The sequence below is a fragment of the Lissotriton helveticus genome, chromosome 7 (genome assembly GCF_964261635.1).
Source record: "Lissotriton helveticus chromosome 7, aLisHel1.1, whole genome shotgun sequence".
Lineage (NCBI taxonomy): Eukaryota > Metazoa > Chordata > Amphibia > Caudata > Salamandridae > Lissotriton > Lissotriton helveticus.
In genome coordinates, this window is record NC_136068.1 from 1903046967 (window position 1) to 1903073712 (window position 26746).

Genomic DNA, 26746 nt, shown 5'->3' on the forward strand with positions numbered 1-26746 from the left:
GGATGTAGTGGATATCGGCTATTTATGGGGGGGTATTGATAATCTAATACCTGGTGTCTGGGATAAAACTCCTCCGAGCTTTGCATATGAATATGGGGCTCCTGAACATTTACGTAAAGAGGATAACCCCTCAACGGTGGTGGCCCCATTAAACCGGGCATATCCCATGGTCCCACTTTTCTAGAACCCCGCTGTCGGTATGGTGGTTTCTGAAATAGCTGCCTATTCCAACCCTGTTTATTATTATCTTTTGATGGTGCATAGGGATAGAAATAGGATAAAAGATGTGTGGAGATGGCATCGCTGCTACTGGCATCGAACCAATCTCCAATGTGCCTCACAGCCCTATAATCCTTAAAATTGATGACTATTACATCACCCATTCTGTCCTTAGGTCTGACTCCCACCCAATGGGCACGTCTTACACTTACGATTTCTCCATTAATGGATGCAGGCAACGGTCTGTTGTCTCGGAGCCAGAATGTAACCTTGTTCCGTAAGGCAACGTGATCTTCCCATTTACCTGTAGGTAGCTCTGGAACCCCTGCCATTACAATGACAAAAGGGGCACAATCTGGGGGTAAGTCTATTGTGTGGCTCGGTTTTTCTAAGGCAATAGTTGGGGGATTCTTATTTCTCGGATTGGTTATTAAAGGGTCTTTTCGCCCACCATGATTTTGGGATCCCCCAGGTTTTTGAGTTTGTTCTTTAGTTAATGGGGCCGCCAGCTGGATAGCAGGTGGTTGCAATGTGGGAGTTGATGGCACAGTCGTTGGACTACCCGCTTTACCCTTTTCTTGAACTACTTTCCTTTTTTTAAACACGGGTGCTGATGTCTTAGTTACTGGAGTAATAGGAGCAGGTGTAATAAGGGGCATTACAGCGTTAGGTTTTGCAGGAGGGTTAATCTTAACTGTGGGATTCGTTCTAACTTTTTCCGGGCCTTTTATTAATTCATGTAAAAGGAGGGAATTCTGTTCAACCTTTTTCTCTATGATGTCCAAATGTGTGGACATCAAATAGGTCTTATCCAAAATCGGTTGCAACACACCCCTAATTAATTCTAAGATTTTGGCCAGCATGGCCTCTTCACCTAATGGGATTTGACCAATATGTGACTGTGGGGACTGAACTACCCCTTTCCTTATCTTCTGAGGTCTATTACACAAAGGTTCACCCCCCCTTTTTTTACTTGTTCCTATAGTGGGTGGTGAAATGGAAGACCTAAAAGATGCCTCAATGGGCATTTTTGGAGATCCTGATAGCCTTCCATTATCATTCCCTGTATATGAATCTGGTAGAGGTAAGCTAGTTGGCGTACTAGACAAAAGAAGCTTACTCATTGTAGTGGGGTCAAGGGGAAAATTATCAGTATTGTCTATAATCCCTGATTGTAAACAGTCAATAAGCATCACAGAATCTGTGGGTCGACTCTGTGAGATAACATCCCCCACTCCTCCCAGGTTTGAGGATCTCAACTCAAGAAGAAGAGGTGCAGTTTCAGGCACACTCCCCCCTCCTTGTGTAATTTTATAATTTGCCTTACTTTGCTTCCCCCTCCGTCTCACTCGGGCTTTCTTGTATTTTCTAGGGGATTTTTTAGTTGCGAGATCATGTATTCCTGTGGCTGATGATATAGCCAATACTGTGGGAACTGGAGCACAAAAGTTATCAGACTGGCCTGCATGGACCATAGCTGTTACAATGGTTACTTTGCCTGCAGGGACTGAGTGTTCCATAGCCACAGGGTTATCAGGATCAGTTACTAAGAGTTCTGGTACAGTAGTAATAGTAGGTGAGTGTTCCAAACCCAGTGAAGCCCTCCTGTTACTGTTAATTTGCGCTACCTTCTTTATAAGGAAGTTGTCCATAGTAACCACTTTAGTAGTCATAGTGGCTGATGATTGAATGCTGGCTTAATACGAGAAGAATAAAAAGACAGATAACAAGTTCTCACTCACAATAAGAAGCTGCTCGAAAGGTGAATAAAGGGACGTAAAGGATATGGCCCCGGCCCGGCTCCTCGGTCCACGGAGGGCCACAGAGGGCCCGCCCTTTGCCCGGGCTTAGCCCGGCGCTCCCGCGCGCTCTCGCGCAGCGAGTTCCTGTCTTGATTAAATGGGAGATCGTACCATCCGGGGGGCGGGGCTAACAGGGGGCGCTGACCTGTTGTCAGAGGTCGGGCAGGGACTCCTGGGGAAGCGAGTCCCTGCAGCGCTACTCTCCTGTGCTGGTCAATGTTCCTCTCGTCCCACGCACACTCCAGGTCCCAGGGCAGTTCGTCCAGGCGGTGTCTCTGACCGCGCAGCGGCACCCGCGAAGCGGGTGCGGCCAGTCGTTGAGAGAAAGCAGGAAGGTGAGTGGCGGCGTCCCTCGAAGGTCTCCCAAGCTGTGAGAAGGGGCTCCCACCTGCGCCAGGGATCAAAGTCTGTTTATGAAGGTGTGTGCCGTCCGGGGGGCGGGGCTAACAGGGGGCGCTGACCTGTTGTCAGAGGTCGGGCAGGGACTCATGGGGAAGCGAGTCCCTGCAGCGCTACTCTCCTGTGCTGGTCAATGTTCCTCTCGTCCCACGCACACTCCAGGTCCCAGGGCAGTTCGTCCAGGCGGTGTCTCTGACCGCGCAGCGGCACCCGCGAAGCGGGTGCGGGCAGTCGTTGAGAGAAAGCAGGAAGGTGAGTGGCGGCGTCCCTCGAAGGTCTCCCAAGCTGTGAGAAGGGGCTCCCACCTGCGCCAGGGATCAAAGTCTGTTTATGAAGGTGTGTGCCGTCCGGGGGGCGGGGCTAACAGGGGGCGCTGACCTGTTGTCAGAGGTCGGGCAGGGACTCCTGGGGAAGCGAGTCCCTGCAGCGCTACTCTCCTGTGCTGGTCAATGTTCCTCTCGTCCCACGCACACTCCAGGTCCCAGGGCAGTTCGTCCAGGCGGTGTCTCTGACCGCGCAGCGGCACCCACGAAGCGGGTGCGGCCAGTCGTTGAGAGAAAGCAGGAAGGTGAGTGGCGGCGTCCCTCGAAGGTCTCCCAAGCTGTGAGAAGGGGCTCCCACCTGCGCCAGGGATCAAAGTCTGTTTATGAAGGTGTGTGCCGTCCGGGGGGCGGGGCTAACAGGGGGCGCTGACCTGTTGTCAGAGGTCGGGCAGGGACTCCTGGGGAAGCGAGTCCCTGCAGCGCTACTCTCCTGTGCTGGTCAATGTTCCTCTCGTCCCACGCACACTCCAGGTCCCAGGGCAGTTCGTCCAGGCGGTTTCTCTGACCGCGCAGCGGCACCCGCGAAGCGGGTGCGGCCAGTCGTTGAGAGAAAGCAGGAAGGTGAGTGGCGGCGTCCCTCGAAGGTCTCCCAAGCTGTGAGAAGGGGCTCCCACCTGCGCCAGGGATCAAAGTCTGTTTATGAAGGTGTGTGCCGTCCGGGGGGCGGGGTTAACAGGGGGCGCTGACCTGTTGTCAGAGGTCGGGCAGGGACTCCTGGGGAAGCGAGTCCCTGCAGCGCTACTCTCCTGTGCTGGTCAATGTTCCTCTCGTCCCACGCACACTCCAGGTCCCAGGGCAGTTCGTCCAGGCGGTGTCTCTGACCGCGCAGCGGCACCCGCGAAGCGGGTGCGGCCAGTCGTTGAGAGAAAGCAGGAAGGTGAGTGGCGGCGTCCCTCGAAGGTCTCCCAAGCTGTGAGAAGGGGCTCCCACCTGCGCCAGGGATCAAAGTCTGTTTATGAAGGTGTGTGCCGTCCGGGGGGCGGGGCTAACAGGGGGCGCTGACCTGTTGTCAGAGGTCGGGCAGGGACTCCTGGGGAAGCGAGTCCCTGCAGCGCTACTCTCCTGTGCTGGTCAATGTTCCTCTCGTCCCACGCACACTCCAGGTCCCAGGGCAGTTCGTCCAGGCGGTGTCTCTGACCGCGCAGCGGCACCCGCAAAGCGGGTGCGGCCAGTCGTTGAGAGAAAGCAGGAAGGTGAGTGGCGGCGTCCCTCGAAGGTCTCCCAAGCTGTGAGAAGGGGCTCCCACCTGCGCCAGGGATCAAAGTCTGTTTATGAAGGTGTGTGCCGTCCGGGGGGCGGGGCTAACAGGGGGCGCTGACCTGTTGTCAGAGGTCGGGCAGGGACTCCTGGGGAAGCGAGTCCCTGCAGCGCTACTCTCCTGTGCTGGTCAATGTTCCTCTCGTCCCACGCACACTCCAGGTCCCAGGGCAGTTCGTCCAGGCGGTGTCTCTGACCGCGCAGCGGCACCCGCGAAGCGGGTGCGGCCAGTCGTTGAGAGAAAGCAGGAAGGTGAGTGGCGGCGTCCCTCGAAGGTCTCCCAAGCTGTGAGAAGGGTCACTTGTTCATTCTCAGTCACTCCCTTTCACTCAGACAAACATATATGTTAATACATACAGCACACTCACATATACACACTTTATCACATAAACACACTCTGACAAACACACAGTATATATTTAAAAGTAATTTATATTGCCATTTGAGCTCATATTGCTTCATTGTTTATACAATTAATTGTGAATAATAGAAGACTAATCACCCATAATATAATAAAAAAGGCAGGAAATGCTAGAGCCACTGAATTCCTTAAAGGCTCATCTGTTCTTTGTACGATTTTGCCACCTCTGAGGTCAGGGATCCCAAAGCCAGTGCAAGGGGCCCCAAAGGGCAAGTCAGGTGACTCTCTATATGATGCCCAAGGGGAGGATGACCAAAAATATTCCAGGATCAGATAACCCATATTGTGAATATCCCAGCTGAAGATATCTACCATGATCGTGTGCCCCTTTAGGCCAGGAACCCATGTGCTCAGAGCCAATTACACATTTTTAGGGTGGTTGAAAACCTTGACTAGAACTATAGATTTCTTAAAAGTGCCACTTTTTTGGGTGCATGCCAAATAAGTGACACTACTAAGATCCATTGTAATCCATTGTTCAATGCAGCATTGTAGGTGCTTGCGTGCTGACATAAACAGGAGTATAACTGCAGAGAAGGCATGATGAGGAGCCCAAAAGTCAGGCATCCACATTGTTCTGTTGACAGTTGCACCTTCTGGTGCGGCCATCTCTGAATGCGACTGACACAGGTGCATGGATGGGACAGATTAAGAGCTAGAAATTTGGATTGAAGTACATTGGCTGATCTTGCAGAACATTGAACCCACCATGGTTGGCTCCTTTTTCTCAATACATGGCTCCTTGTACACCATGCAGAGTTTGCTGTAGTGTGCCAGGCAACAGACGCCTACCGGCTCTCGTTATATCAATTCAATTTAATGTGTAAACCAATTTAATGGAGCCATCTAAACAAATGCTGCTGATAGGTGTGCACAAATCTGCTGCCTAAGTACCTGCTCTTCTGTGATGGGATTAGGCAAGCACTGCAAGAGCTGAGAATGCTTCAAATAGAAGACAAAGAAACAAGCACGGGTAGAGACGGTAGACATGTGAGCTTCTGAATGTCATAACACACTTGCACAAAGCCTGACATGAAAATGCCACATGTCAGAAAGAAACACCTGAAATCCCAGTAGAAGGACAGTATAGCCTGTACAAAAATATCATCTGACATGAATATTGAGTTCTGAATCTTGTTCACAATGATTTTGACCCATAGGGTGCGATATTCTACTATTAACTTCAATGGAGAGAAATTATGGCACATAATATCTAGGAGAAGATATTCATGTAAGAAGATATTCTAGTGACATGCTGGTGCCACACCAGAGAGCAGCACCACTGCCTTTGTCACGAGCTGCAACCATCAACCCTTGGCATTCTTTTCTGGCAGGTCAACCCAACATCATCACATTTGCCAAGTTACCCTTATATAACCACGTATATTGTTTGAAGAGTCTGCTTAGTAGGTCATGGCACATTCATTTGCAATGTGACAGTAATATCTCCAGGCAGATCATAATTGGATTACTACATTCCCTTCTTTGTTTGTAAATATTTTATGAAGAATACACTCACTAACAATGATGGAAGTGTGGCCTCACACAAATAATACCACAATGTCACAGTACTGAAAAACTAGACAATTTATTCTGTCCTGAGTTATGTGGTGTAGATGTCATTGTACTGAAAAACTAGACACAATAAACTGCCCCTAGCTGTGGATGTCACAGTACTGAAAAACTGGACACATCAATCTCTCCCCAGTTATGTCGTGTGTCTCTTACAGTACTGATACAATGGATTCGTAATAGGTACATTATGGATGTATCTTACTATATCTGCCTACAGTTATATCACTGGTCCTACAACATCAAGGTATGTTTTTCATTGATTTTAACACTACATTGAACCCACTATAGTGACTCTAGCCATATCCTTCATTTTCAGCGACTGTCTTTTAGTCTAGCCAGAAAGAGTGTAGCAGTTAACTAGTTCTCATGTGAGAGCATAGCAAATTAACATTAAAAAAGAAGCTGATTAAGAGCATGCTATTCTCTGATTGCCAGCATCTGATTTAGTGCTTTTATGGACTACATGCTTTGTAGAGCATGGACTCATTTAGCATACCTTTTGCCATACTTGTCACTGGCAGACTGACCATACTTGTCACTGGCACAAATAGTGATTTGGTGCTTCATAGTAGACAATCCCACCATGATTGTGAGGGGTATGCTTCTGTTGCCGGTATAGTGTGGATAAAAAAACTAAACTGTCAAGAACAGGTTACTCCACTGTTGTATTAGCCTGTTGGACATTCTGGCACTGCCAGATAGGTCAGCTTGAGGGGACCTGGGTACCGTTGTGGTTTTGGTCTCATCACAATCCACAAGTCTAAAAAGATTGTCCTATGCACTGGCAGATCACTGACACAATACAATGGTAAAAATATTGTTGACAAAAATACTGTGCAAAAAAATATTGGTTGGCACATCATTGTGTTTGTTCCAAGACTTGGAAAAAATATTTAAAAAAATTCAATCACAATAAGACTGTCCAAAAACATACAAAATATTGATTTTTAATATATACGGTTTAAAATAGTAAATCTTGAATAGTATAATATATAGCATTAATATAATGTACAATAAATGGCCCTACTGTTTAATTCTATATATTAATGTATACTTATGTAAATACACACACAAATATAGAAATGTGTGTGTGTGTGTGTGTGTGTATATATATATATATATATTCATACAAAACACTATAAGTTTTAGGGGTGTTATAGTTAGCTGGACATTTTACTCATACAAAACCATTGAAATTGCTCCTACATAGTTAGTTGTACTAACTATATTTCGCGCACCCGCAATCCACTGCTGATGATGTCACATATTAGATCATTCATGACATGGTCAGTGACATCACTGATGACATCTCAAATGACATCACTGATGACATCACTGATGACATCATCCAGTGAATGTGGTTTGCTTCTTTATTTAAATATGCATTGTATATATAGCAATTTGCATTGAAGAATGAGTGGATATATATAAATACATATTTGGATGGAGGATTTAGTAGCAGTGTAATTGACTGTTTACTTGACCAATTTATAGCGTCTCACTAAATATAGTGGATAGTGACTAAACTGTGTGAATATCTGTATCACTTTGTCAGTTGTTGTGTAAACTGATTCTACAGTTGGTTACTAGCTATGTGAAAGTCTATATTAGTTATTGATTGGTTAACTGAGTATTTGTATGGAAGAGTGAATGTGTGTGTGGTTCGGTGGGGGGTGTGTGACAGCCCAAAGATGTGTGAATAGTTGATTCAGTAGATATATGAAGTTAAACTACATGTTATAACATTTCTTTGGGTGAGTGAATATCTTTATGGGTGTGGTGATGAGCAAATATATATCTCAATGGTACATGTCCAACAAACTAGAAAAATAAAAGCCAGTGTATGTGTCAGTTGTTGTTTATAAATAAGTATACATAAGTCTCAGTGATTGTATGAGTGACTGTAGGGATCACTGTATACCTGTAATCGTGATTTTATAACACACTAAGTATGAGTTACTATCTATATGAATAGATGAATTTGTGTTTGTATAAGTGTGTAGCTAAGCAAAAGTAAGTATGATCCATTGTTTGCATAAGTGAGTAGGATGACTTCATAAGTGATTAGGATGTGTGCTGGTGTGTAATTTCGATATAGGTGTATAAGTATATAGGTATAGGTGGAGTGGTGTGGCTCACTGGTTAGAGGCAGCAGACCCGTAAGCAGAGAACGGCCCGGGACCAGGGTTCAATTCCCGACGCGGCAGGGTCGTGGACCAGGGTAAAAAACGGACTCGATAATTCTCGCCTCGTGCCCACTCAAACCAGGGAACACACTCGGCAACTCTGGGCATTAAGCTTGCCTCATCTCTACAACAGCCCCCCACAGACGCCGGGGATGCCTGGTTTCACCTTGGAGCTACCCAGAAAGGGACCATTTCACAGGGAAAACAGGACGGGTTCCCCAGCGGTATTCAGCGCCAGGATACTCCTTGGAATCGCAGTGCGCTTTACAAGTACACCCACATTTACATTTACAAGTATATTTGATAGTGTTCTATTGATCATTGACAGCATGTATGACTGAATCTATAGGTAACTGGTTAGATGTGTGTATAGATCTAGGAATCACTGAGTGTGTGTTTAGAAACTTGTATTGGTGTGTCAATGGTTTCAAATATGGCACTCTGTATTTTACAGTGAGTGATGAAAGGTTATACCAGTGTATGATGAGGTGTATCTGATTGTCACATTGATGATGTCATCAGTGATGTAATTTGGGATTTCATCAGTGATGTCACTGAGCATGTCATGAATGATGTAATATGTGACATCATCAGCAGTGGATTGCGGCCGCGCGAGAAGTAGTTAGTACAACTAACTATATCAGAGGAATTTCAATGGTTTTGAACAAGTGAAATGTCCTGCTAACTATAACAAAATGGGTCAAGGGAAGGGGGCCACACAGCCCTCCTTCCTAAAATAAAAAAAACTGAAGCCGGCAACTCACTCAACTACTCTGCAAATGCACCTGGCACGCTCTTGGTTGGGCGATGAAGTCCCCTTTGCTGTTGGGGGTCTTTAGGGACCAGCTAGCCCACCTGTTACCTCCAGTAAGCCTCAACAGTGGTATTGCTAAGAGGTGGTCAGAGGCCACGCTCCTTTTTACATCACTCTGCAAACACGTCTCTTGGCGCACTGCTGGTGGGGTGATGAGGTCCCCTTGTGTCCTGAAGACCTCAGGACTAAACTGGACTTCCCCCCCCCAAGCAGCAGTGTGCCAGGAGGCGCGTTTTCAGAGAGTTGGAGAAAGGGGGAGTGGCTTCTGACCACCTCTCAGCAATCCAGCTGTGTGGGGCTTACTGGAAGTAACAGAAGGTCTACTTGGACCCAAGGGACCCTCAAGAGGCAAGGGGATTTCATACCCCAAATAGTAGTGCGCCAGGAGGCGTGTTTGCAGAGTGATGGATAAAGGGCTATGGCCTGGAACCACCTCTCAGCAATAACACTGTATGGGGCTTACTAAAAGTAATAGGTGGGCTAGTTGACCCCTAAGGACTCTCAGCCGCAAAGGGGACTTCATCCCCCAACCTAGAGTGCACCAGAAGGCACATTTGCAGAGTGGTGGTTTAAGAGGGCATGGCCTGCCATCAGAACTCAGCAATTCTGCTGTGTGGGACTTACTGGAGGTAATAGGAAGGGTAGTTGGCCCTCAAAGATGTCCTTTGGTGCCAACTACCCCTCTTGTTACCTCCAGTAGGTCACACACAGCAGGATTGTTGAGAAGTTGTCAGAGGCCACACCCCCTTCCTCCACAAATGTGCCTCCCAGTGCACTTCTAGTTGGGGATAAAGTCCCCTTGGCTCCAGAGGGAATGTGGATGCCAAGAAGCCCTCCTGGTACCTCCTGTGAGTCCTACGCAGCGGAATTCTGGAGGGCTGCTTTGAACCCAGCCCTCTTTCTCCACCACTCTGCAAACGTGACTGCTAGTTATAAAACCTTGGAAATTCAATAAAAAATCCAAAGGTTACAGGGATGTTATAGTTAGTGAAAAGATTTTTTGTAGAAATTCGCACAAAAAGCAAAGGTTACAGGGTCATTATGGTTAGCATGTAGAATTTAAAAAACCTTGGAAATTCACAAAAAAAACATAGGTTACAGAGACGTTATAGTCAGATTTTACTAATACAAAACTAGAGAAATACAGCCGTTATAGTTAGCTGAGTTAACTATAACTCGCCCCCCAGCAATGCACTGCTTATGACCTCACATATTACATCACTCATGACATGGTCAGTGACATCACTGATGACATCACAAATGACATCACTCATGACATCATCCACAGTATCTCTGACGCATCCACTCACACCCCTATAGAATCTTATATATGCCCACTGCCACTCCCACACAACCATTCAAATCCCCATTCGCAGAGCCATACCAGTACTTACAATCCCACTCACTGATTCATTGATCTATACTCACATTAGCTCGCTCACCCATAGTGACACTCATAGAACCACTCCCTCACTCACTAATACAGCCATTGACATATCCACTCATACACCCATACAGGCATTCACACACTGAGTCACCCATAGAACTACTCACACACCTAGACACTCATCCATACAGTCAATCACACAGTCACTTACTCACCCAGTTACATACATTCCCACTTACCTACTCATACAAATTGTAACACATAGTTGCTCAGCTGTACAGCCACTGACAGAAGCATGCACACATCCATATAGGCACTTTCACATTCACTCACTCATGCATACAGTCACTTATGTACCCCCTCACTCACCTATACTGCCTTTCACATACTCAGTTACTCACCCATACTGACACATGCACACAATCGCTGACACAGCGATACAGACACTCACCCATAAAACTTCTCACACAGGCAACAGTACCCCTTACAGCCACTGACTCACCCTCTCACTCATCCATACAGGCAGTCTCAGGCAGTCACATACCTCCTCACCCACAAACACAGACACCCAGACAACTATAGAGGTAGTCAGACAACCAATCGGTCACCAATATAGCCATTCATGTACTCACTAACACACTAATACACCAACTTAAACATCAACTGGCAGACAGATACACGCATTCACACAACCAGTCACTCATCCATACATTCACTGAGACACCTAATCACTCACTTTTACAGTCAGTCATTCACCCACTGAATCATCCATACAGTCACTCATGCACCCATTGATTCACCAATACAACTTGGTATATATATATATTTAACATTCATTATCTTTTTAAAACACTCAGTCACTGGATGGTGTCATCACTGATGTCATCAGTGATATCATCAGTGATGTCATCTGTGATGTCACTGACCATGTCATGAGTGATGTAATATGTTAGGTCATTTTCACTTGGATTAACCTTTTTTGTTGTGCAGGTACATTGCGGGGGTGCTTTGACTCACCCACTTTGCTCCTAGTGTCTTTTCTGGCCCCTTACATCGTGCAGGCTGTTTACAGTCGAGTGGAGGGCGGGCGGCCATCTTAGGGGTAGTCCTTCTCCCCAGCAGAACTGGTGGCAACGTTCTAGCTGGTGGAGAGAGGACTAGCTATAAATTTGGCATTCCTCCGGTAGCGCGCAGCGGTCGCGCATTGGCGGGCGCGCCTTAGGCGCGCCGAAGGTAAGCCAAAGGTTAGCCCGTCTGTGCCCGTCCGTGCCTTGGACAGGCCCAGGGCTAGCCCTCCTATATGTCCCTCTGTCCCCCTCGGACGCCTGGGAGGCGCCATTAGGTATTCAAGAAATGCGCTTCTGAGGCTGAATTCCACCCCCTGTGATGCTCGATGCGGCCTAGCTGGGCCGGATTGTGAGGTGCAGAAGTGCACGAAGTGCGGTTTCGCCCCTGTGTTAACAGCCATTCGAGCAGATATCAGGCTTGGTCCCACTTTGGTTAGGGCTGGCCTGATTAACGGCAGATCCATGTCTAAACATACCGATGACATCTTTGATATTATGGGCGATGGCGAGCTGGAGCTCCTTTTTATCACAGAGACATGGCTTAATGGCTCGTGCGCCCCTAGTATTGAACTTGCTGTTCCTAGAGGGTTTAAAATAGTTAGGGTGGACCGCCCGACGGGCAGGGGAGGTGGCTTAGCCATTATTCACAGAGAGGGATGGAGCCTTTCCAGTGAACAGGCTGGTGGTTTGGCGGATGGAGAGGTGCTTCACTTCTCCCTGGTGATTAATCCTCACTTTACCCTGGGGGGGTCTCTAGTCTATAGACCACCAGGATATGCTGGTCCCTTTATTGAGTCATTGGAGGAGTGCATAGTGCCCAGAGTCTTGAGTTTTTCAAAGTACCTTTTACTGGGGGACCTTAACTTCCACATGGAGGCCAATGATTCATCTATGGCCAGCCGCCTAGCAGAGATTTTGGAACTGGCCCAACTCAAACAATGGGTGGAAGGTCCGACTCATGTGGGGGGTCACTTACTCGACTTGGTCTGTTCCAACTTTCCCATTGTAGCACTTAGGTCGGATAGAGTGACGTGGTCCGACCACAAGTTGGTCAGTTTTGCCTGGCAGGTGGATGGACTCGATAGAGTGAGCACGGGTCCGGTCCTGGACCTCCCTTCAAAGATCAACATTGCCTCCTTTGAGCGAGCCTTAATTAAGTCCCGACCAATAATCAGCGGGGCGCTGGTAGAGGCGGTTAGTAGCTTTAATGGGTGGATGGAATGTGCAGTCAAAGAATCCACAAAGCCTAATGCCCCGTCCCGACCTCGCTGCATCCCTTCTCAGCCATGGTTCTCGCCCGATCTAAGGGATTTGAGACGTGGCTGTAAGAAATTAGAGCGGGCTTGGAGACGAGACTATCAGCCAGAGGCTAAAGCAATCCTGAGGACTGCCCAGAGGGAATATTATGCCGCCATCAGATTAGCTAAGGGTGGTTACTATGCTGGGCGGATTGCTACAGCTAGTAACAATAGCCGTGAGATCTTTTCTATTGTTAAAAGCTTTTTATCCCCTGTGGCAGACTCACCATTGCTTCCTTCTTCTTCTCAATGATGCGAGGAGCTATCCTGTTTTTTCAGTGAAAAAATTGAAAAAACTCAAAGGGATTTGCTCGCTGCCTTGCCCACAGGCAATATTCTGATGACTACTGTCTCTCAAACAGTCCACTGCCCCTCACAGCAGTTTCTGGATTTTTCAGTGGCTGAGGAGCATGATGTTCAGGCTCTCCTTCAGTCCCTGAAATCGGGCTCACCTTCTGACCTTTGCCCGGCCCGGGTTCTCTCTGGAGTGGCGTCTACTGTATGTACTGAGGTCACCCAGATTGTGAACCTTTCACTGTCTTCTGCCACGGTCCCGGGATGCTGGAAGCAAGCTATGCTGCTCCCTTTACTGAAGAAGTCAGGGCTTGAGGCTACGGTACCGGGAAATTATCGCCCTATATCTTTGCTACCTGCCCTGGCGAAGATCTGTGAGAAGGTGGCTTTTCGCCAACTAGACAGCTTTATCAAGAGATCCAATGCCCTGCACCCAGCGCAGTCAGGGTTCAGGGTGGCCTTTAGCACAGAGACAGCTTTGGTGGAGGTGACGGAGGCCATTCGAGAGTGCCTGGATGGTGGCGGCAGAGCGGTCCTGATTCTTTTAGACCTCTCTGCCGTGTTCGATACCGTCCCCCATAATCTCCTCCTTGCTAGACTGTCTGAGATTGGCATTGGCGGCAGGGTACTGGCTTGGTTGTCATCCTTCCTTTCTGATAGGACGCAGCAAGTAGGGATGCCGCCGTATGCCTCAAAGGCCAAACCACTCTGCACGGGGGTCCCTCAGGGCTCCACTTTGAGCCCGTTGATGTTTAGCGCCTACATCACCCCTGTGATATACCTGGCCAAACAGCTTGGGGCTAAGGTCATCGGATACGCCGATGACACCCAGCGGCTCTTTACCTGGCCGGATGACCAGTTGGATACAACGGCTGTTCACCTCTGTCTTTCCTCGGTGTTTCATTGGCTGGCGATGGCCCAGCTTAAATGCAACGAGGACAAGTCAGAGGTTCTCTTCTATGGGTCCTTCCCCTCCAACTTTAAGAATGATTTGTGGCCCCCGGATTTTCCTAGTCCCACGGTGATGGGAGGCATGGCTAAGAACCTCGGAATTTGGTTCGGAGAAGACCTCAGATTTGAGGACCATATCAAGAAGCTGTCAGGGACCTGTTTTGCTACGCTAAGGGCTTTAAGAAAATTCTTCCCTCTGCTGCCCAAAGAAGCTAGGGAAACGGTTACGCGTGCCCTCATCTTGTCCAGATTGAACTATGCTAATGCACTGTTTTGTGGTATCCCGGCGTATCTGGTCAAACGACTGCAGGTTGTCCAGAACGCCGTGGTCCGCCTTTTGTTTAGCATTCCGAAATGGCAGAGCGCTCGGTCACATATGCGCGCGCTCCACTGGCTCCCTGTAGCCCAGAGAATTATGTTCAAATCTCTCGTGCTGTCATTTAGAGCTGTCCATGACCTAGGCCCCGGCTACCTGAGGAAGCGCTTTTCCTTCGACACTCCTTCTCGCTGTCTCAGGTCGGCCTCGATGGCCAAACTGACTCTTCCCCGCTATAAGCGGGCTAGTCTGGGCGGTCAATCTATTTCAGTGGTAACTGCGAAGGCTTGGAATGCTCTTCCTCTTCATTTGCGTACCGCCCAGTGTCTATCCAAGTTTAAAAACGATCTCAAGACCCATCTGTTTGTTTGTCAGGCCTAGGCTGTCTCTCTGTGTTATGTTTGGTCACCTCCGCAACGCGCCAGGATACTCCCCAGTAGCAGAGCGCGCTACAAAACTACCTATAATAATAATAATAATAATAATAATAATAATAATACAGTGCATTTTTCTTACCTTGCTGTATTCCTCATCCATAATTTTGGTCCCAGCAAAGCTGCCCAATGTGGCCCTGCCAAAGATGATATTTGTATTATCCCATCTTACTTCGCAGACCTGTTCAGGTTTCAGCTCCAACAGATGGCACATTATACTATAGGCACATAAAAAATACTGACAACACACATTGATTTTGGAGATTCTATTTTTAATAAATATGTGAATGCGTTTTTTCTACAAGAAGTGCTATACATAGAATGTGTTTTTGTGCCACATTTCTTTTCACTGGTGTGGTATAAATATGTATATTAAATTAAGATTTTCACTTGTTACTTTCATGCATCATGTTGAAAGGTTTCCATGGTCAATGTGAAATCTGAAATCTCACAGGATATCTTTGTCAGAATCAGGATGACATAATATGAACTCTTTAGTGCTGTTTCATCCTCATAGTCGTCAATACTTCATCTTCTATTTCATACATATCATCCACAATGTTCACATCAAGTTATAAGTAAGTTTTACTGTGTGCTATTCTTGTTTTTCATCACACAGATTCCACATGTCAGATTTGCCCCAACACCTGGAGGCAGACCCAAGAATGGTGTTACTATATCTCAAACGAGAAGCAAAGCTGGGCCTCTAGTGAGGAATACTGCTCCTCCCGGGACTCCAGGCTGATGACCCTGGACAGCAAGAATGAGATGGTAATGTACTGCAACCGGCCTTTGGCATTGTGGGAAAGTGCTTAATACCGACACCGGAGAATGAAAGGATCTCTTTTGATGTTAGTGCCACAGGACTGTACTGCCTTTGTACGGTAAACAACCTTTACAACAAAACTTTTACAACGACCTACCATTACAACGCAACTTTTACAATGCAAACTATTACAACGCATTGCTCTGGGGGGCTCTCTAGGATAGGGAAAAGGTTAATTTACTATCCAATAACCTTCCCTACTATCCACGGGGACTGGAGTTGGAATAGTAAATTAAACTATTCACTATCCAGCGCCTAAAAGCATTATGCGTTGTAATGGTATGCGTTGTAAAAACCACGTTGTAAAGGTAGGCGTTGTAAAAGTATGCGTTGTAACGTCATACATCCCCTTTGTACATATTATTTCTCTGGCTTCTGTATTGCGTTTATGATTTACATACTGTTACCACTTCCAGGGATGGTTGACCAAGGTACCACAGTTCAGCTCTGAAGTGGTGAGTGGGTGTTCTGAGAAAGGGGTTGAGGAACCGTGAGAAAACCTCTGGAAACATCACAGTGAACCCAAAGACCTGCATGAGAAAGAAGAGACTAGTCAGCAGGCATTATATTTTCAGGAGTGTCAACCACAGCAGGTTTAATGAATCAGGGGGAGAGAAATACGTGTTGGCATTCTCCACTGACTAGCAGCCACCGACTCAGACTAAGAACTGGTTTTACAAACACCAAAGCAGGGAGGTCAGAATAGATTAAGGGAGATGGGTGTTTGCAATCAAAAGAAAAATATCTGATGGACTCTTTGCATACCTGATTTGGGGTTTATCCTGTGCATTTTGTTGTGCATGGAATCCCATGGTGCAGGGACAGTTGCTTGGTGTTGGGTCCTGCTACACAGGTTGCCTTGGATAGCTTCATGTTAAGAGAAACTACAATACATTATTTTTTTATTTGTGAAACTTGGAGAAAGGCTGAATAAAACAGTACACCAATAGCCACATGCAATTCAACATGTACCATGAAATAATATTAAACGTAATCATAAACATTGCATGGTAATAAATATCACATTATCTCCACCATGTTATTCAAGCATTGTGCTCTAATAAGTTAATTACAATTACATTCCATCCTGTCTTCAAACAAGACCCATATATGGAAATTTCTAGATGATAGTAAGCTGAATATATTGTTCACCATTACCAGACAATTTCCTCAAATATTGCCACAACATGTATTTTAGGACACGAGTGGTCAAGTCCTAAGATAATAATGTAGTCTGTAATACAGATTTTAGGTTGGAATAAATTACTTAGCTTATAAAATATTGAGGTCCAATACAATAGCAGCGTGGAACAGTTTAGATGACCAGACTCTTCCTGCTGACATTTAAGATTGTTGCATCTACCCCATTTTTATTAGGGGTTGGGGTAACTCCCATAATTTGCTGAAGCATAATTATGCTGAACTACTGCAGAGTTATACAAGATTGCACAGTATTAAGTGAGAAATATGATAATGTAGTGATTACGATACAAGCGTGTGTTAAAGAATCATTTGTTTATTCATTAAATAGGGACTGTACAACAACACAACTGGAAACAGCCTCAGCACAAAAGGGTTCTATCTGCCATTAATTGCCCACCTTCGCATAACATTCCGTAATGGATCAGAACAATATCATAAAGCTCTAACAGATGGAATATTCCAATGGGTAACTAGCACATCACACCAACACTAACTACTACATTATCCTCTCCCTCTTATATTTCAAATGAAAGCAAACCATATAGACTTGCAATACTTGTAAGTGATAGGAATATTTCTAAGTGATATGAACTTATGATCTAACATGCATGAAAAAGAAACAAAACTATACACAAAATAATTGGAATAAAAAACTAAAAACCTCACTGGAAAGTTAATTCTACTTTATAAATATCACTAGAAATCAATATTTACATATGCAAGAAAATTATACAACAGTCAATAAACCATTGTGCAAAATAATACAATGAAATCTCCTCAACGGTATCCTAGTGGAACCCTGTGCTGCTGACTACTTTCACTTGAAACATCTTCTGTGTTGGTGTCATTCCTTGCCTCTTGAGAGTTTCTAATCCTAATCCCTCTGCCTGCATTCCACCAATTGTTGCTTTTGACCCTGATAGCATTTCTGAACACCTTCTCACTACCATAAGTTTGGTACATTTCATGCTACCTTTCTTTATGTGAACAGGCACCTTTATGCACACCATATAACCAACCTTATAATTTTGTGGAACATCTTTCTTCCTTGAGTCAAAATAATTATTTTGATTCTATTGAGCTTTTCCAACATTCTGTCTAACAACTTCATCCATATCTTCTAAAACATTCTGTTTCACCCATCTCTACATCCATCCTGTACAGTTCTTAGATGAAGATTTTCTCCCCTGAATAATTCAAACTGAGGCACTTTTGTGGAAGAATGCAGGGTGGTACGGTAGATCCAAAGAATTGAATGCACAGCATTGTGTTCAACACACTTCCTTGTAATCGCCCCTGAACACTGTTACCCAGGACTCTATTCATGCATTTAACAAGCCCATTTATCAATGGGTCATATAATGAGCTTTTAAGGTGCTCAATCCCCCCTTGTTGGAGGCATTTTTGGAATTCTTGATTGATAAACTGTACCCCATTGTCTGAGACAACGAAAGATGAAAATCCCTCTCTTACGAAAACATCCTTCAGAATGTAAACAGATACACAGAAACCAAGGAGTATCAATATTTGAAAAAACAATCTTTCAACAAGTCATGTGTAGACAAAGTTCATATTCAAGGGAAAACTCTGTAAAGCAGGCTCTACTTCTTCTTCGATTGTTTATTTTCTTTTTATGTTTCAAATACAGCCACTTCAATTGATGATCACATATGTATATTTTACAGCCTACGCGTTTCGTCCTCACAGGGACATCATCAGGGCTAGAGTGTTTGAGAAGTATAAATGGGGAAAATGTTCCTTTGAAACGGGAGTCAGATGCGAGAGTAGTGAGAAGTGTCTTCAGTGTCAATAGTATGCAATCGGAATCATCCAGAAATCAGTTGAAAATAATCCAACGTGGTGATTTCAAGGCCTTTATCTTGAAAGGTGACCCTAGTAAGTGTAGAAATCCCAAAGTAGTATTTTCTCTGTCAATGTGGAATCAGCTTCACCCGCATCCGCTTCCTGCGACGACTCGCCTGGTAAAGAGTCGACTCTTTACCAAGGCGAGACACTTCTCACTACTCTCGCATCTGACTCCCGTTTCAAAGGAACATTTTCCCCATTTATATTTCTCAAACACTCTAGCCCTGATGATGTCCCTGTGAGGACGAAACGCGTAGGCTGTAAAATATACATATGTGATCATCAATTGAAGTGGCTGTATTTGAAACATAAAAAGAAAATAAACAATCGAAGAAGAAGTAGAGCCTGCTTTACAGAGTTTTCCCTTGAATATGAACTTTGTCTACACATGACTTGTTGAAAGATTGTTTTTTCAAATATTGATACTCCTTGGTATCTGTGTATCTGTATTGTTGTAGTGGCCTTTGCGGTGGACCACTCCAAGTTGAGTATCTTAAGAATTTCTTTACTTGTGAACATTAAGGATTATCTCTTAAAGTGCAGTATAGTGGGTGACCCTGACCGCATTTCATAGTATTATCCTTCAGAAAGTGTATACCATTTTTAGATGTCGGTTCACTTATGAACCAGAGTTCAGGCCACTTAGAATAATAAAAAAATGTTGGCAACAAAAGCAAATCTAGTTGCGGCAAGTAACTAATTAAATGGACCAACCAGGTCAATGCCCCCTTTTTCCTAAGGTCTTGCTGGATATTGAATTTGTTGCAGAGGCAGAGTTATAGTTTTAAACCCTTTCTCCACGCTGCTAAATACAATACAATCCCCCACATATTCATCAACTGCTTCATCCATAAGGGAATACCAGAACATTTCACACACTCTGCGTTATATCAAAATTCTGTCTGCCCAAATGTCCTTCATGCGACCCATACTTCATTCTTTTCCTTAATCTTTCAGTGGTATCAATCTCTCTTCATTCTGTCCTCAACCTTAATCTCCAAAGAAACTTTAACAAACATTTCAAACTGATAAGGAACATTTCTCTCCTTGGGCTATCCTTCCCTTACAAATGACATCACTTGTACTAACAATCATCTGTTCACAATTATTTTCTCCCTTCCACTTCAGTTATGGCACACATGTTCTCAACATCAATGGATGCAATAAAACAAGTATCTTGTTCTTCATCCTATCTATTCCCATTTCACTCTCAACAATAGGGAATCTGGAAAGATAGTCTGCCCTACCATTCCAACAGTGTTGCCTGTTTTAATTATGCATTCACAGTCTGCTAAACCATGTTTTTCCAATAATCCTATCATTGACTCGGTAGTTTGAGAATTCTCTGGTCGTCGGTGCCACACTACAGCATCTAGAGAAAAGATTAGTTCTCCACTTACTATTAAGATATCCTCCCATCCCGAATACTCAGAAGCAAGATTGTTAAACATTACACCATCATTTATGTTTGAATCATGTACCAAGTAAATTGTAATTTTCTAGGTGTCTTGTTGCTGGTATGTGATTGCCCACCTGCTCCTCACATCTTCAGCTTTTTGTAAAACCTGGAACACATTGTGAAGTGTTATTATTTTCAAACTTGCATCTGGAAACTGATTATGTAGTGCATGTTATGATGTGGTATCCCAATCATTCAAGGGTATTTGATAAGAGTACGTTGGATACATATTATGTTTGGCCTGAGTAGCTTAATTTCTTCAGTAACAAGCCTCCTTTTGGTAGTCTTATTCAGACACCTAACATTTCACGTCAAAATACTCAATTTAGACATACTTGTCCACTCATCTTTGGGTGCATTGTACTTATCTATTCCTGTTTTAAGTTTTTGTGTATTTTTTTCAGTTTTTATTTTCTTTTTGAGGCCTTCTGTATGGAAAACAGCCTTTACAATGAGGCTCAAATCACGCTGTACCTTTGCAACGAGGTCCGGACCACAAAAGCATCTTTACAAAGTATTCCTTTACCACACAGCTCATTAAAGTTACTTGCCTTGTGGAAAGCATTGTTGGAATAATGTTAGACTTTCCCTACTGTTGCGCAGACCTAAGTGGAAATAGTAAACTACACTGATCCAAAGTGCAGCACTTTCCCTAAAGAAAGTCTTGTATGGTAAAGGAATGTGTTGTAAAGACACATTTGTGGTTTGGATTCCATTGTAAAAATACCCAGGACTCTATTCATGCATTTAACAAGCCCATTCATCAATGGGTCATATAATGAGCTTTTAAGGTGCTCATCCCCCCTTGTTGGAGGCATTTTTGGAATTCTTGATTGATAAACTGTACCCCACTGTCTGAGACAACGAAAGATGAAAATCCCTCTCTTAGGAAAACATCCTTCAGAGAGTGTATAACATTTTTAGATGTCAGTTCACTTATGAACCAGAGTTCAGGCCACTTAGAATAATAAACATTTTTTTGCAACCACAGCACATCTAGTTGCGGCAAGTAACTAATTTAATGGACCAACCAGGTCAATGCCCCCTTTTTCCTAAGGTCTTGCTGGATATTGAATTTGTTGCATAGACAGAGTTCTAGTTTTAAACCCTTTCTCCATGCTGCTTAATACAATACAATCCCCCACATATTCATCAACTGCTTCATCCATGAGGGAACACCAGAACTTTTCACACACTTTGCGTTATATCAAAATTCTGTCTGCCCAAATGTCCTTCATGCGCACCATACTTCATTCTTTTCCTTAATCTTTCAGTGGTATCAATCTCTCTTCATTCTGTCCTCAACCTTAATCTCCAAAGAAACTTTAACAAACATTTCAAACTGATAAGGAACATTTCTCTTCTTGGGCTATCCTTCCCGTACAAATTTCATCACTTGTACTAACAAATCATCTGTTCACAATTCTCTTCTCCGTTCCACTTCAGTTATGGCACACATGTTCTCAACATCAATGGATGCAATAAAACAAGTATCTTGTTCTTCATCCTATCTATTCCCATTTCACTCTCAACAATAGGGAATCTGGAAAGATAGTCTGCCCTACCATTCCAACAGTGTTGCCTGTATTAAATATGCATCCACAGACTGCTAAACCATGTTTTTCCAATAATCCTATCATTGACTCTGTAGTTTGAGAATTCTCTGATCGTCGGTGCCACACTACAGCATCTAGAGAAAAGTTTAGTTCTCCACTTACTATTAAGATATCCTCCCATCCCGAATACTCAGAAGCAAGATAGTTAAACATTACACCATCATTTATGTTTGAATCATGTACCAAGTAAATTGTAATTTTCTAGGTGTCTTGTTGCAGGTATGTGATTGCCCACCTGCTCCTCACATCTTCAGCTTTTTGTAAAACCTGGAACACATTGTGAAGTGTTATTATTTTCAAACTTGCATCTGGAAACTGATTATGTAGTGCATGTTATGATGTGGTATCCCAATCATTCAAGGGTATTTGATAAGAGTACGTTGGATACATATTATGTTTGGCCTGAGTTGCTTAATTTCTTCAGTAACAAGCCTCCTTTTGGTAGTCTTATTCAGACACCTAACATTTCACGTCAAAATACTCAATTCAGACATAATTGTCCACTCATCTTTGGGTGCATTGTACTTATCTATTCCTGTTTTAAGTCTTTGTGTAGTTTTTTCTGTTTTTATTTTCTTTTTGAGGCCTTCTGTATGGAAAACAGCCTTTACAATGAGGCTCAAATCACGCTCTACCTTTGCAACGAGGTCCGGACCACAAAAGCATCTTTAAAAAGTATTCCTTTACCACACAGCTCATTAAAGTTACTTGCCTTGTGGAAAGCATTGTTGGAATGATGTTAGACTTTCCCTACTGTTGCGCAGACCTAAGTGGAAATAGTAAACTACACTGATCCAAAGTGCAGCACTTTCCCTAAAGAAAGTCTTGTATGGTAAAGGAATGTGTTGTAAAGACACATTTGTGGTTTGGATTCCATTGTAAAAATACCCAGGACTCTATTCATGCATTTAACAAGCCCATTCATCAATGGGTCATATAATGAGCTATTAAGGTGCTCAATCCCCCCTTGTTGGAGGCATTTTTGGAATTCTTGATTGATAAACTGTACCCCACTGTCTGAGACAACGAAAGATGAAAATCCCTCTCTTAGGAAAACATCCTTCAGAAAGTGTATAACATTTTTAGATGTCTGTTCACTTATGAACCAGAGTTCAGGCCACTTAGAATAATAAACATTTTTTGGCAACCACAGCACATCTAGTTGCGGCAAGTAACTAATTTAATGGACCAACCAGGTCAATGCCCCCTTTTTCCTAAGGTCTTGCTGGATATTGAATTTGTTGCATAGGCAGAGTTCTAGTTTTAAACCCTTTCTCCACGCTGCCTAATACAATACAATCCCCCACATATTCATCAACTGCTTAATCCATAAGGGAACACCAGAACTTTTCACACACTTTGCGTTATATCAAAATTCTGTCTGCCCAAATGTCCTTCAGGCGCACCATACTTCATTCTTTTCCTTAATCTTTCAGTGGTATCAATCTCTCTTCATTCTGTCCTCAATCTTAATCTCCAAAGAAACTTTAACAAACATTTCAAACTGATAAGGAGCATTTCTCTCCTTGGGCTATCCTTCCCTTACAAATGACATCACTTGTACTAACAATCATCTGTTCACAATTCTCTTCTCCCTTCTACTTCAGTTATGGCACACATGTTCTCAACATCAATCGATGCAATAAAACAAGTATCTTGTTCTTCATCCTATCTATTCCCATTTAACTCTCAACAATAGGGAATCTGGAAAGATAGTCTGCCCTACCATTCCAACAGTGTTGCCTGTATTAAATATGCATTCACAGTCTGCTAAACCATGTTTTTCCAATAATCCTATCATTGACTCTGTAGTTTGAGAATTCTCTGATCGTCGGTGCCACACTACAGCATCTAGAGAAAAGTTTAGTTCTCCACTTACTATTAAGATATCCTCCCATCCCGAATACTCAGAAGCAAGATAGTTAAACATTACACCATCATTTATGTTTGAATCATGTACCAAGTAAATTGTAATTTTCTAGGTGTCTTGTTGCAGGTATGTGATTGCCCACCTGCTCCTCACATCTTCAGCTTTTTGTAAAACCTGAAACACATTGTGAAGTGTTATTATTTCAAACCTGCATCAAGAAACTGATTGTGTGGTGCATGTTATGATGTGGTATCCCAATCATTCAAGGGTATTTGATTAGAGTATGTTGGATACATATTATGTGTGGCTTGAGTAGCTTAATTTTTTCAGTTACAAGCCTCTTTGGTAGTCTTATTCAGTCACCTAACATTCCATGTCAAAATACTCAATCCAGACATAATTGTCCACTCATCTTTGGGTGCATTGTACTTATCTATTCCTGTTTTAAGTTTTTATGTAGTTTTTTCTGTATTTATTTTCTTTTTGAGCCCTTCTGTAGGGAAAACAGCCTTTACAATGAGGCTCAAATCACGCTGTACCTTTGCAACTAGGTCCGAACCACAAAAGCATCTTTACAAAGCATTCCTTTACCACAAAGCTCATTAAAGTGACTTGCCTTGTGGAAAGCATTGTTGGAATGATGTTAGACTTTCCCTACTGTTGCGCAGACCTAAGTTGGAATAGTAAACAACACTGATCCAAAGTCCAGCACTTTCCCTAAAGAAATTCTTGTATGGTAAAGGTATCTGTTGTAAAGACACATTTGTGGTTTGGATTCCATTGTAAAAATATCCGTAGGAAATGCATTCTTGGTTTGAACAGAAAAACCTGCTGTACCTTTCACCCTAAATAATACCCCACCTCGTACCCCACACCCATCCCTTTTGCCTCCCAACTTTCACAGTGCTCTCAGAAAAGAGAACATCCTCCCATGGCACTGTAAGTTAAATAAATTCTCGCCTTGATTTCTACTCCAGCCTCTTGAATCAAATCTGTGCATAAATCCTAGATCTGTGACTCCCACAGCCCAGTTATTCCATTTTACGCAACCACATTTTCATAATTGACTCAGACTTTAAGTTGTTGTAAATTGCATAACATTATTTTGCCTTAATTTCTAAGTTGATGAAGTGTGAATGACCATCCTTGATGACCTTGACTGTGCAGGAGCTCATAAAAATGAAGTCATGTTTGCATCCTGTAAGGTCTATGAGTTGTCCCAGACACTTCTTTTGTTCTCCGGTGATATGATGGAAGTCAGGTGATACACAGGAAGTATGTGCTTCAGCAGTAAAATTAGCCTTGGGCCTTGCTTTCTCAAAGAGCTTCTGTCCGAGTAGAAGGGTGGCTCTAGAAATAACCTTTTGTTGCATGTCAAGGGAATGAGATATGTGATGTTTCTTACTCAATGGAAAACTGTGAACTTGTTAAATCTTACAGTGCTGGTCACAGTCACTCAGTTCAGAAAAAGTCTCCTTGAAGAAATTGTTTACAAACCCACTCACACCAGGCCCTTGCAGTCATCCTTGGTACCAATCATTCTTAAATGTTTCTAAATTGTGTATCTGTAAGTCCTCTTGCTTTCTCTGTTCGTCTTCTAACTGATGTCTGTGTGCATCTGTTTGGTTATTAGCTTGAGGTCAGACTCTACCCCCAGTGTTTGCTCTTCAAATTCAATTATTCTGGTAGCAGTACGATTTAGCTGACTGTCTTTATGAGTAACTTTTTGATATAATCAGTTGATATATAGGGGTTAAAGTAGGTTCTACACAGCTAATTGTCACAGCATGCTGTGAGGGTATTCACTACAACCCCTTGCTTCCCCAACTGGAGCAATGTGTGATGCTGTGTACTCCCATTTTATTAATGCCATCCATTTCCTCTATGATGTCACTGCTTTCTTTTAAACCAGAGGAGAGGTCAGAAAGAGAGAAAATGTTTTCAGGGTTTTCTGTCTCTTACCTGTAAACTTAATGTTGGTAATGTGCACATCATGCATGTAGGGAGGTGGATATCTGACTATATGGTTACCCTAACTTTTTGCCTAGTGTTTTGCTGGTTTTTTGACTTAGTGGCCTGAGATCCTGCTATTCAGGGCCCCAGGCTATCTGCTCTCACTATAAAATGGACTCCATGTACCTTAGGTACATACCAGATTGGGTATTGTGTCACCTTTGTGAGTCCCTTTATAGTGTACCATAGGTACCCAGGGCATAGGTGCATCCAAGGTCTACCAGGGGCTGCAGCATGTATTATGCCACCCCTGGCTGGCCCTCCAAACTGACACCACAAGCTGTTCACCCAGCCTGGGTAAGGTGGTGTAATCACCCCTTACTTAGATATAGTATACCTATATCTACCTTATATATAGACACATGGTAACCTATAAGTCACTCCTAGGGCAGGCCTTATCAATCCTGGAGGCAGAGTGCTTGGTTTTATGTGAGAGGGTGCCCTAGTATGAGCTGAGCCCCTCTGCAGCTTTCGGAACTATCTCCTTATAGCTGTTCTATAATATAGCCATACTTTATACTCTTAAGTGCATTTTAATCCTCGCGGTTAATGCTAACTTTGGTTTGGCTTCATCGAAACATGTCATGTAAGGTGTCAAACACTTTGGAATACTATCCCCCCGTCCAGTCCTGGTGGCAGGGGTAGCATTCCACCCTTCTAGAGGGAGAAGACATGTAGTTACTGCTTTACCCGGTTAAAGGTAAACAGAGCCTCAGAATCACAAAATGGAGGCTGCTGCCACAGACACAAGTCTGACCTCCTGCTGCTGGATGAAACTCCGGCAGGGGAGGCCTGGACAATAGGTTTCCTGTCCAGGGAGGTGCTAGCACCTCCCCAGACAGGCTTTAGTGTATTGGGGCAGGGAGGGCTGCATCAGCAGATGCTTTTCCAGGCACTGCCTGGGGCACACAAGGTGCTCCATGCATAGCCCGGTTCAAACCAGTTGCTTGGGCACTCCAACCCCGCTCTGGTGTGAAACTGGACAAAGGGAAAGGGGTGTAACCACCCCCTTCCCAGGTCCACCCATAGGAGGGACCTAGCAGGTAATACAACCCCTTAGCTTAGTATAAGTATAGGAGCTGTGTCCCTAGGACTTTAGATTATCCTGGAACGAAACTTTGATACAGCACTCTTGGACCTTCGACATTCC

The 26746-nt window shown here is 44.0% G+C and overlaps 1 protein-coding gene across 1 annotated transcript in view; it reads left to right on the forward strand.

Moving 5' to 3' along the window:
- Positions 1-26746, forward strand: part of LOC144767844 (killer cell lectin-like receptor subfamily F member 1) — a 192671-nt gene that overhangs the window by 142145 nt on the left and 23780 nt on the right. The window contains exon 4 of the mRNA XM_078651209.1: positions 15363-15514. Coding sequence (XP_078507335.1) covers positions 15363-15514 — 152 coding nt within the window. The remainder of the gene's footprint in view (positions 1-15362; positions 15515-26746) is intronic.